Source organism: Culex quinquefasciatus, chromosome 2, assembly GCF_015732765.1.
Source record: "Culex quinquefasciatus strain JHB chromosome 2, VPISU_Cqui_1.0_pri_paternal, whole genome shotgun sequence".
NCBI classification, from domain to species: domain Eukaryota; kingdom Metazoa; phylum Arthropoda; class Insecta; order Diptera; family Culicidae; genus Culex; species Culex quinquefasciatus.
Genome location: NC_051862.1, coordinates 112,768,324 through 112,781,622, shown reverse-complemented (window position 1 = coordinate 112,781,622; position 13,299 = coordinate 112,768,324). Strand labels below are relative to the sequence as shown.

The 13,299-nt window shown below is 38.4% G+C and overlaps 1 protein-coding gene and 1 long non-coding RNA gene across 3 annotated transcripts in view; both read right to left on the bottom strand.

Annotated features, from left to right (window-relative positions):
* LOC6045799 (myosin light chain kinase, smooth muscle) overlaps window positions 1–7,672 on the bottom strand; it is a 184,963-nt gene extending 177,291 nt beyond the window's left edge. The window contains exon 1 of one of the 2 annotated variants that reach the window (XM_038251763.1): window positions 7,479–7,672. In XM_038251763.1, the coding sequence (XP_038107691.1) occupies window positions 7,479–7,497 (19 nt within the window). In that variant the 5' untranslated portion in view covers window positions 7,498–7,672. Of the gene's footprint in view, window positions 1–7,231; window positions 7,421–7,478 lie in introns of those variants that run through there. The other variant, XM_038251764.1, reaches the window with a different exon arrangement.
* A 5,002-nt stretch (window positions 7,673–12,674) lies between these two features.
* On the bottom strand, window positions 12,675–12,949 carry LOC119766611. Its single transcript, XR_005277009.1, has 2 exons — window positions 12,845–12,949; window positions 12,675–12,788 (listed from the first exon to the last, which is right to left on the bottom strand). It is a non-coding gene; the product is annotated as an uncharacterized LOC119766611 (long non-coding RNA).
* Window positions 12,950–13,299: the final 350 nt, after the last annotated feature.

Here is a 13,299-nt window from a genome sequence, read left to right as displayed (position 1 = left end):
CGGACACTCCCCGCTGACCATCCCAACACACTATCCACTCGGGTGGATTTCGTGATTACCGTTCAACTTAACGCCTGATTTTAACTTTTTTGTTAATTCAACTCGCACACGCGGCTAATTAACTCGTTCGAGGAACCACAATCTGGATCGTACTAGTGTCGGCTATTAGATAGCAAAAGAGGACGAGTCTAGGGCTTCGGGGCCCTTTTATATCCTCCGCTCTCCGAGGTAGTCTGTCCCAGCGGGTCCACTTCTCTCTCTCCATAGATTCTGCTGGTCATCTTATGCGTTGCGAAGTCCAAACGCAAAGTTTGAATTTCCCAATCTCGCCATACTGGAACGCCGCAACAACCTAACTCCCTACACCTAGTGGTTGTGCATGAGAGCGGCGCGTCTTTGTTAGTAATCCTAACCATTAGCTAAGAGGCCTTAATTCTAATGTTAGTTTAATACATGATTTTCTAGTCGAATCATGATTTACCAACCAATTAGTGATTATTGGTAATAATGAACTGCCCTTTTAAATCTAAGATCTGTTGCTCAACTCACTCTCATGCATTGGAAATGAACCTTTATCATAGTGAAGTGGGCTGCGATTTCGGTACGCAAGCAAATCAAATTTTATAGCGAAAAGAGATGTAATGTACTTAGTCTATAAAAAAACAAAATATTTCATATTTGGGCAGATAATGATCGAATTGGAACCCATCGGTTACAAAGTTTACCATTTTATTGCGTTGCAACGTCACGAAAAAGGGACATTTGTTTATGTCAACAAAAAACTAAACATTCAATCATTTTGATATTTTGGATGCTCTTTGTACTTGGAAAGAGCTTTCAAATGCAATCTAGAGCGACTCAATTGGTCGAAAAACCCAGTTTTTATGTTCAAAAAATCATATCTCCGAAACGTGTTAATGGATATTCGCAATTTTTTGATATGTTATGTGAAATATTACAAGGAATCAGGGAAAAATATGTTCAGACATGGGCTCTTTGGTCCCGAGACCTTGAAATCGGCAAATGAAATTTTCATAGGACCTTTTCAAATATTCAGCTAGTTTTTTTGGACCTCAACATATTTTTCCTTAAAAGTCCAACTAATAACCTTTCTTTTGAATTGTGGCGCTCCAAAATTGGTTCAGCCGTTCCGGAGATATGATTTTTTGAAATATGTGGTTTTTGCGAAAATCGACGAAAAACGCAATTTTTTGGATCACCCTATTTCAGATAGGACCACCCTAATCGCCAAACAAAAAAATACGGGTCTAATCACACTAAGATTTTTTTACCGTACTCGGTAAAATTTTTACCGAAATCTCAACAGCCGAGTGCTCGTTACTCAGCTCGGTAAAAGTTTAAACTACCGAGAGCTCAGTAAACGCGAATCAGACAGCTGGTTTGAACTTTTACAGAAGACCTCGGTAAAAAATTACCGTTTGCTCGGTACAAATGCTGAATTTTTACTGTGCTTACGGTAATGCTTTTTTATGAATTGAATTTATTTGCTTTTTATTTATTCGATAAGAAGACAACATTTATTTTCAAATAATATCTACATACATTCACAATAACATAACAGCTTATTTTTTCCTTGATTTGTGCAAATGACGACATAAACCAGCTTCTTCTATAAACGGCTCAGGAGATGAAGCTTCAACGTGAGCTGAAAGAAAAATGATAATTCTAAATAGTAAATAATTGAATTTCCTTTAATAAAATTACACATACCTGTTATTTTGTCACAATTTAAAGTTTTGAACTACTTTAAGTTACTTTTTCTGATGGTAGTCAGAAAACAGTCCGATAACAGCGTGCAAATCCAAAAAGTGACAGCTACAAAATGACATAAGTTTCAACTGTGAGACTCGGTAAATCTTTACTGAGCTTTCAGTAAAACACAAGGTTATTAGCTGAGTACTCGGTAATTAAATAACCGATTACCTATAATTTACCGGAAACTAGCGTTTACTGAGAAGCTCAGTGAATGAAATACTGAAGTACGGTACTTTCAGCGATTTTTATACCGTAGCTCAGTATATTTCCCTAATTCAACCGACAGCTCAGTAAAATTTGATTTTTACAGGGCAATTTCGGTAATTTTTTTACCGAGTATTGCGTTCCTGATTTAGTGTGATTATTTGGGCCAAAGAACCCCCACTCCAAATTTGAGCCAAATCGGAGCACTTTTGATTTGGAGACTTCCTGTTTGACGTGGAATGGCTGTATACAGAAATGTAACAGGCTATCAACAGGTTAAATTTAACTAATTTGAGGTCGCTGAACTCGAATATGTCTTCCAGAATACTCCAAAGTACTCAGGGAATGTGTAATCCAAGATGGCGGACAATATGGTGAAGTTAGAATATTGGAAATGTTTATACAGAAATGTAACAGGCAATCAACAGGTCAAATTTAACTAATGTGGGGTCACTGAACTCGAGTATGATTCCAGGAATACTCCAAAGTACTCAGGGAATGATTAAAAATATTATCCGCCATCTTGGATTGCACATTCCCTGAGTACTTTGGAGTATTTTAGGAGTCATATTCGAGTTTAGCGACCCCAAATAAGTTGAATTTGACCTGTTGATTGCCTGTTACATTTCTGTATAAACATTTCCAATATTCTTACTTGGCCATATTAGCCGCCATCTTGGATTGCACATTCCCTGAGTACTTCAGAGTATTCTAGGAGTCATATTCGAGTTCAGCGACCCTAAATTAATTAAATTTGATCTGTTGATTGCTTGTTACATTTCTGTATACGGGTCATTCCACCTGAAGTGTGCAAGAAAAAATGCAAATTTGAAAATTACCATCTCCGATTCTGCTCAAATTTGGCAGAGCTTTTGAGACTATCAAAACATGCAAAAATCCCGAATTTCATCCAAATCGGACCACCCCTAAATCTTAGAGGGTCGGTCTTAGACTCAATTTTGAAGTAAATTGTACGTAGAATCCATTTCCGTGATCAAATTTTCGTTTAAGATGTTTTGTCTACCTGTATTGCGCAATTGAAAACTTTAAATGGCCGTATCTCAGCCCTATTTATTTTTTTAAATTTGACCTCACTATCGTATTCCCCGGCCAATTTTACACAAGAATCACTTATCGACAGAAAGGAATATGTTTCGTTCCAGAGATATCGAATTTTAAAGTTTTGAGTATTTGAGATTAGCTAAATTAGCTTTATTCGCCGCATCTGCTAGAAGCACTTGGACGCGTTGATCAATAACTGCTACCTGTTTATTTATTGACATAAGATTTCATCCCAAATAATCATTAGTAAATTAGGCAAAAATTTTATGTACACCACTGTAGGAAACAGCTGTATAATCTTAAATTAAAAAAAAATATATACGGTGAATGTGTGTTCTAGCCCACAGGACAGAGCAAGAACGACACGCAATACAGGGCAGAATGGAATTCACACAGAGCTAGCAGGAAATAGCAATTGATCTTGTAAGTAACACTTCTTAAGAAAAAGTGTACGATACATTATCGTTTTAAAAATTATGAATTAACCCTCTACTGCCCAAATTTTTTTTTCGAAATTTTTTATTTTTCCCGTGTTCAGGAGGTCATTTTGAGGAACTTTTGTTCTACGAAAAACTTTACTTCTCTTGTTTTATGTTCTTCTTGTTTCATTTTTAGTATTTTAATTTGCATTTATCTTGTTTAGTTTATGTTTGTTTTTGGTAGTATTTGGCCTACTCTACCACCTCCTATCATTACATTTTGCCTATCTATATTTTTCATGTATTTACAGTAACTTTTTCAATTTTTTGCATGTTTTCACATTTTCTGCTATAAAATGGAACCATTATCATTTAAATTGTAAATAAATGCGTAGAGGCATAGTCTGGGGTACTAGAAAAATTACTGCATACTTCTTTTTACTTAAAATATAGGAAATACTAGTAAAAAACACAGCCAAAGTTGACCCCTAAAAAAATTACATTTTTAAAAACATTGGCAAAGTCACATAAAACAAGTCAAACTTCCAACCCTAAAATTTTCCAAAATTTTAGAAGATATTCTTTCCAATGCTTTTTGAAGATCAAAAATTGGTTGAAAAATGGATTATTGGCGATTTTTTAAATCGAAGCCCGTCTAGAGGCGGGGTTGGGTTGTAGAGGGTTAACATGAATAAAACTCTTGTGAAGCATGATTAACACCTAAAATCCCAAGCTCGAGAAAAAGTTTAGGTGCTAAGGAGGAGGAGTTTTGGAAAATATAAAACTGAAAAATGTAAGAAAATCACAAAGATTAATCTGATTTATGATCTGATTAAGATCAAATTCAGTTGTGTTGATTTCTGGTTTTTGTTTCTTTTGTTTGTCAATCATTTCGAAATCTTGGAAGACGATACAGCTACTGTCCAGATGTAGGTATCAGAAGTATATGGTTTTGTTTTTTTTTTTAAATTAAATGTACCAGAATTGAAAAAAAAAATCATCAATTATTCAGATGATACTCGCTCACAATACAAAAATCGGTTAAATATGCTCAATCTTTCAAACCGTAAGGCAGATTTAGGAGTTTTTGCTGAATGGCACTATTTCGCTACCGCACATGGCAACCCATGAGAATTATTTCATCTACTACAGCCAGCTCTACATTTGTTCTCGCTTTATATAAAAGAAGAAATTAGGAATTAGGAAAAATATGAAAATAATATAAAAATGATAAAATTGTATTGTAAAAGCACTGTAGCATTTGCAAATAAATATTAAAAGTTCAAATTTTACTTAATATGGTTCAATGACACTGAGATCAGGAAAAAAAGTACATTGAAAATTATCCAATAAATAATTATTAAACAAAAAATAGATTGTTTAAGGTAATGATTATCTCTAAATCGTATAAAAATATAAAAATAATTCATCATACAGAACACCAGGTAGTAATTATTGATCAACGCGTCCAAGTGCATCGAGCAGATGCGGCGAGTGTAGCTAATCTCAAATACTCAAAACTCCATCTTGGATTGCACATTTCCTGAGTACTTTTGAGTATTCTAGGAGTCATATTCGAGTTCAGCGACCCTAAATTAGTTAAATTTGACCTGTTGATAGCCTGTTACGAAAACGAAGTTGACTTTATAGCTGTCGGCCACCATTGCTAGTACCAACCACTAGTGTCTTCCTTTTATCTACAAGGACTTCGCCGCCCTGGGCTCCTAAGTGTATGAAAGTATGGCACGGAGCGACGGCGCCGAATACCCATATTTACACAAAGAATTTTAGAGCGCCCGCCGCGGGATTCGAACCGACGACCTCTGGATTGTGAGTCCAGTGCGCGGTCCGATTGATCCACACGGGCGGGACAGCCTGTTACATTTCTGTATAAACATTTCCAATATTTAAACTTCGCCATATTGGCCGCCATCTTGGATTGCACATTCCCTGAGTACTTTCGAGTATTCTAAGAGTCATATTTGAGTTCAGCGACCCCAAATTAGTTAAATTTGACCTGTTGATTGCCTGTTACCGTTCTGTATAAACATTTCCAATATTCTTACTTCGCCATATTTGCCGCCATCTTGGATTGCACATTTCCTGAGTACTTTGGAGCATTCTAGGAGTCATATTCGAGTTCAGCGACCCCAATTTAATTCAATTTGAGTTGTTGATTGAACCTAAAATTCCTTTTATTGTGATTTTAGTACGAGTTCAGCCGCCATATTGGACGCCATCTTGAATATCTCGGTTCCCTTTGAGAATCGGGAAAATCAACAGGCAGATTCGGATTCAGGAGGGTCGATTTAGTCTAGATCCATAAAAAATTGCCTGTTACACGATTTGCTTCTAGACACGAAAAATGAGCACCTTTTTTGATTTCGCGCGTTGACTAATATGCAATTTTAAAAATTTCGATTTGTGTTTTTTTAGGACACGCTAGTGACCAACCACTGCACAGTGGGCGAAATGGATCCCAAAATCGGACTTAATTGAACGCGGCTGGTTCCCTGGTATGAATAATAGTGTTTCTTATGTAAAAAAATCCGGGGAATCGATTGGTGATGGTTTCATCCACCGCACGAAACGGCAAAGGGTCCATTTTTCCCCAATTCCCAATTTTTTCACATTTTTTCTTGAAAATCGGTCTCTATTTAGAGCGGAGGCTTTATGCGGCCTTCCAAAATGCACTTAACTTATGTGAAAATGTCCCAGGAATCCAGTAAAAATAACCACTTGCACCGCAAAAATCATCCAGGGCCCATTTAACCCCAATTCCGCTATAAAAGCATTTTTGGCTGTTTTCAAATGTTAGGTCAGATTTTAAAAATCTGAAAATATTTTTATCGTAAAGATCAGACAATTTTACATAAGAAAGACGATTTGCACTTGATAGTTTGACACATTTATGTTGATAAAAATAAAATGTATCTGAAAGGCAGTTTATTCTGCGTTTGGGAAAATTGGCCCAAAAGTGATTCTTCAATCACTTTATTTAGTTTAATTTCTATATCAAAATAAATGTGTCAAACTATCAAGTGCAAATCATCATTCTTATGTAAAATTGTCTGATCTTTACGATAAAAATATTTTCAGATTTTTAAAATCTGACCTAACATTTGAAAACGGCCAAAAATGCTTTTATAGCGGAATTGGGGTTAAATGGACCCTAGATGATTTTTGCGGTGCAAGTGGTTATTTTTACTGGATTCCTGGGACATTTCCACATAAGTTAAGTGCATTTTGGAAGGCCGCATAAAGCCTCCGCTCTAAATACAGACCGATTTTCAAGAAAAAAATGTTGAAAAATGGGGAATTCGGGTAAAATGGACCCTTTGCCGTTTCGTGCGGTAGATGAAACCATCACCAATCGATTCCCCGGATTTTTTTACATAAGAAACAGTATTATTCGTACCAGGAAACCAGTCGCGTTCAATTAAGTCCGATTTTGGGTTCCATTTCGCCCACTGTGCACTGGGTGTTGAGTGTGATCTCCCTAATCTTAATTGAGCAGATATAGGGCAATTTTGAAAATGTTAGTGTTAAATTCAATTCTACTATTTTATATGTGATTTCACGGTAACTTGGAGTGAAACTTTCCCAGCTGTCATGAAAAAAATCACAAAAGCTTGACAGAAAGTTTAATTCCATCCTAGTCAACCCAATCGGAATTCTGAAACGATTCGAATTGAATTCCGTTTCAGAATTCCGGTTGAGTTGACTGGGATGTTGCATTTTCAATATCTCGATACGACATCATATATTACCACATAGTTTAAAACTATCTTGTCCTGCTAAAACGTCTAAGTATCAGGATAAAAAGCAAAGTAATCCACTTTAACGACCCCCGGGTCTTTTGTGGCTACCACGCTAACCGCTAAACCACCGGACCCGGACCCGGAAGTAACAGGATACCGTTGCCAAATAAAATTACTATTACTATCGAGCTGTTAAATCTGCAAGTTTAGTTTAGTTAGTTTTTCCTTGATTTCAATGATTTAAAGGTCTACTTACCTTTAAATACAATAGACATTGAACAATTCAGATAAGAGAAGCAACGTGAATCAGCAGATAGTGTACATTAGATGAGCAGCTTGTTAATCACTTGAGAGGAATACATAAAAAGTTTTCAAATTTGTAGCAAAAATATATTTAATTTCTTACAAGAAACTAAGTTCTATGTTTTAATGCAAAAATATGACTCGCGATTTACCAAAATCGGGTTTCTTATAGTGACTAATTATTCGATTGAGGTCTAACGAAATGAATAAATTTTACGTAATTTAATCTAAAACCGTATTCGAACATTGGTTTGTTTGGATTGTTAAAAAATGAAGAAGATATATAGTTATACATGTATAACTTTTAAACTTTGGCCACTTCAGATGAAAATATCAGTTATTTTTAAAGAAATCTTTAAAAGAAGCAGAAAAGAGTAGAGAAGGGGGCGAATGTAGAGAATGAGACGAGAAAAGGCAATATTATGCAAAATTATATTAGCGATTCTATTATTCTTCGGAAAATATTAATAATTTCGAGAAAAATTAGAATCCTGCGCTCCAATTAATCGCCGCAGAAAGATATCGTCGCAACGCAAAACCCTAGAAAAGACAAGAGCAAGTAGGCTAACACAAAAAAGAATTGTTGACATAAACTGACAATCTGGGAAAATCGTGGGGGCTTGTTTGGCTGGCTGGTGTTGGCTTGTTGGTCCTGCCTGCTGTTGTCTATCTTCGGCGCTGGAAGCAGCGGTTCTGCGGCTCTCGCGGTCAGCTTGGTGGTATCCAGTCTCCGGACCAGGTCGGATGGACGCGCAACGGACGTTACTGGCTCCGTCGGGCAGGTTTTTCTCTCGTTGGCAATTAGCAGCTCAAGTATCTGCTAAACCGGACTTGTCGTGAGAAGATCTCCTTAGACGGTTAAGACCAGCCTCCTAAGGGCGTCGTCTTTGAACTTCATGGTGCGAGGAGAGGACATGATGGAGTCATTTATTGTTTCCCTTCCCTTTGATGCTGGTGGTCTTTATAAGATTAGATTTGGAGAGCCAAACGGGACTCTCCCTGTCTAAGTCGATACGGACATTCACTCGCGGAACCTCCAGGTTCTATCATCGTACCACTGACGAAGTGATTGTACCGTAGTGACCTGGTAACTGGCCTGGCGGTCCATGCTCGCGCTGACATTAAATCTCCCCTGGAGACCGAGCAGTCAGTAAAGACATCCAAGGACAATTCTGGTCCCGACGTGAAGGCAATCACAATTCTTAGTCGGCATCGCTCTTCAATTGATCTTTGAGCTCGACCTCTCCTCCGGAGACTCACGCGGTTCTGACTTTATCAGAAGAGAAAGATAACCCAACAAGGATAATCAGAAGATATGCTGAAATGCATCGTCCACTGGCACACTCAGGGCTGCGGAGTCGGGTCATATTTCAAGCGATTCCGACTCCGACTCCGGCTTTCTGAGATTAGCCGACTCCGACTCCAGCTTTCAGCTCCAACCGACTCCGACTCCAACTCCATCCTACCAACTCTAGCCGACTCCGACTCCAGCTCATACAATTTAGCCGACTCCGACTCCGACTCCAGGTCCCCAAAAATACCCGACTCCACCGAATCCGGCTCAAACTCCGACTCCACAGCCCTGGGCAAAAGAAGAACAACCCGAACCGGAGGCTCATAACTATCTTACATGGCGCTGGAGATCTTCAAGTGGATTTGAATTGATTTCGTATAAGAATCGTGCAATAAAAAGAGATTGATAACGATTAATTCATGCTGGTTTTAGAAAATTGTATTTTTTAGATTTTTTCCTTCCATATAAAAATACACGTGGAAAGTACTTCACCGACCGGGAGGCTCATACTGACGACGACAGTTTGGCTTGGGTGGCTGATTTTTTTTTTGACGACATGGTGATCAATGGAAAGGCCCGTTGATGCTCTGAATCAACTTGCCACCTGGAGACGTGACTGTTTGCTTCAAATATTCGGCTGCGTTAGAAATCAATCTTATGTGGGTTTTTGAGCACACACATGTACTTCTTGATTAGGAAGTGCATCTCACTCTGCATCAGCCAATGTGGTAAAGTGCCTGCAACGGGCCAACTAAAAGATCGTTAAGGTCCCAGAAAACTGAACCATAACAAACTGGAAATTAATGGTCTGTTCCCAGCTATTCATGTTGGTTCCTCAAACTGATGTCCTCCACGGTACCCTCCATGATCCCTGCATCAGAAAAAATACATACATTCAATTAAATAATTTGCCTTCCTCACTGAGGTAAGGCTATAATCCTGCTCTAAAAATGAACTTTCTATTAAATGCTCCTAAACCCACCTTCATGTATACATATCTACTCAGAATCGAAAACTGAACAAATGTCTGTGTGTGTATGTGTGTGTGTATGCATGTATGTGACCAGGGATGCCAGATACACAGATTTGTCTGTGTTTCACAGACTTTTGAGCTTGTGCCAGACATTTTTTGAGGTGCACAGACTTTTAAAAAACTTCATTAAATTAAATTTTGTAATTTTTTTTTGTCGAAATTTATTTTGTTAGACTTCGAATGCTTAAAAACGCGATTTCTGATGTATTTCAATGACTGTGAATTGATATATTTGAATTTTAGACAAATGCACAGACATACGCAGACTTTTTTACAGACATTTTAAAAAACCAAATGGCATCCCTGTATGTGACCAAAATTCTCACTGAGTTTTCTCAGCACTGGCTGAACCGATTTTAATCGAACCAGTTGCATTCGACTTAGTTTAGGGTCCCATACATCGCTATTGAATTGTTTGAAGTTTCGATAAGTAGTTCAAAAGTTATGTATAAAAATGTGTTTTCACAAATACCCGGATCTCAATTATATGCATGTAAACGATGTCCGGATCCATCATCCGACCCATCGTTGGTTAGGAAATTGAAAGGACTTTCCAATGAGTCCAAGACATTGAAGATATGGCAACCCTGTCTCGAGTTATGACCACTTAAGTGATATTTATGTACTTTTTTGAAGCCGGATCTCACTTAAATGTATGTAAACTATGTCCGGATCCATCATCCGACCCATCGTTGGTTAGGTAATAGAAAGGCCTTTCCAATGAGTCCAAGAACTAGAAGATTTGGCAACTCTGTCTCGAGTTATGACCACTTAAGTGATATTTATGTACTTTTTTGAAGCCGGATATCACTTCAATGTATTTAAACTATGTCCAGATCCATCATCCGACCCATCGTTGATTAGGTAATTGAAAGGCCTTTCCAATGAGTCCAAGACATTGAAGATCTGGCAACCCTGTCTCGAGTTATGACCACTTAAGTGATATTTATGTACTTTTTTGAAGCCGGATCTCACTTAAATGTATGTAAACTATGTCCGGATCCATCATCCGACCTATCGTTGGTTAGGTTATTGAAAGGCCTTTCCAATGAGTCCAATACATTGAAGATCTGGCAACCCTGTCTCGAGTTATGACCACTTAAGTGATATTTATGTACTTTTTTGAAGCCGGATCTCAGTTAAATGTATGTAAACTATGTCCGGATCCATCATCCGACCTATCGTTGGTTAGGTAATTGAAAGGCTTTTCCAATGAGTCCCAAACATTGAAGATATGGCAACCCTGTCTCGAGTTATGACCACTTAAGTGGTATTCATGTACATTTTTGAAGCCGGGTCTCACTTAAATGTATGTAAACTATGACCGGATCCATCATCCGACCCATCGTTGGTTAGGTAATTGAAAGGCCTTTCCAAAGAGTCCAAAACATTGAAGATCTGGCAACCCTGTCTCGAGTTATGACCACATAAGTTATACATTGTGTTCTTTTTTTCTGGATCTAAAAAAATGATGAAACCACTCATATACCCATTTTTGGTAAAAAGTGAGGAAGGCATCAACCACATAGGTGGATTAAGTTAGTTTTTTTATGAAGAAAACACTAAACTACCGACTGCATTCAAATATGAAAACAAACCTGACACCTACGGAAATTGAACACGATTGCTACGATGGATCAGAAAAACGCTTGCGCTCTTATATTAGGGACCTCTTCAAGATAATCACCAAAACTGATTATTTCTTAGGACGCGCAATAGTGCTACGAATTATATATTGACCATTTGAAATGTTGAAGTCGAAATTCGATTGTTGTTGCTTGCTGAGATGCAACGGCGACGCACACGAAACGAGAATAACCTCATGTACCACGAAAAAGGACAGCAACGCGTGAGTGACCGTACTAGTGTGTGTGTACGTCGATCAGGTTGAGCTTGTCTGTCTGCGCAACGCAAAGCGATGTGAATGAAAAGAGAGAGCGACAACGACCGAAGTCATCGATTGCTGTGATGCTTGCACGGCGGCGCAGGCGATGAGCGTCGGGTCGGTTAGGCTCTAACAAAGGAAAAAATGAGAGAGTCGTATGTGTGTGTGTGCGCGCTCTTGGAATGATCGTGGAATGCTCGGGGGTCTTCAGTCTGGTTTGGAAATTAGCAGTGGTTGGTCGTTTGACGACATTTTGCAGTTTCCATCTTCAAGATGGCTGCACCGATAAAAAAGGCTTTGTTTCGAGCTTTGTTTACTACACACAGAACAGGGACACCGGAAGATTGCCAATCTGCAAGTGCCTCGGACCAACCGGAGCCGATCCTTACCCGCCTGGAGCGAGTAATTCATGTATATACCTTAAATCAATAAAATTATTACTTAAGATTTTATGAAAATAAACTTGCGAAACTCAAAAACGACTGTTTTAATAACAACAAACCGAATGACAGATGACAGAGGAAGAAGAAGAGCACAATAAAACAGGTTGATGCGCGTCTGATTTTTCACCATTACGTCGTTCTTACATCGCCCCCGCATGTAGGCCTCTTGCGATGTTCGAACAACCTTGACAGGTTGACGTTTCGGGTGCAAAATACCTTGATTCGGGTCTGATGCGTGTCTCAAAATCAGACCCGCATCGGTCCCTGTAGGCCTGATCGTCGCTCTTACGATCAGACCCGTTCGGCCCCGTATTTCTTACTGGGTATATGCAACACTTTGTCCGACGATCGACGAAATCGGCTTTCGAGAAAATCGACGTTGACGGGCCGTTGTCGGGCCATTTTCGGCCGCCTTTGTTATTCATATTGTCCTGCCTTTGTCGTACGTTCTCGTTTCGGATTTTCTGGGTTAATTTGATGAAAAAAAAAAAAAATCATTTGCAAACAATCCTTTATTATTGTTGTCAAATAAAGTTAATTGTAATTTGTCACAAGCTCGGAACTCGACTTTGGTTCATACTTGGTGGCCGCAGCATTTTTCAACCCATCTAAAATAAATTGATTTAACAAAAAGTGTGATCGAACCATAATAAATATTCCTTACTTCAATCCTTTGGTTTGTCTGGGTTCCGTCATGCTTGTGAATCTGTTTTTTTCACTTAATATAACACAATTTTATTCGATACAAATTAAACTTATAACTTTGGAAACCCACGAAAATTCAACTGTCGTTGATTTTTATCAACGCCTGCCAAGATTTTTACACGCACTAGATGTCGCCTTTTTGACATTCTGACTGAAATGTCCGTCGGACGTCCGTCGTTTGTCGTCCGTGCAATCATACGACGTCGCACGACAATGTCGTGCGACATTCGCACGAATGTCATACGTTTTTGCACGAAAATGTCGTATTTGTCGTGCGATCGATCATCGAAATTGTTCAACATTGTCGTACGACATTCGACCGACGTCGCACGGTTTTGTTATTTAGGTTGTCGTGCCTTTGTCGTGTGCTGTTTTTTCGGGTTTTTAGGTTATGTGGCAGTAAAAATATTTTTT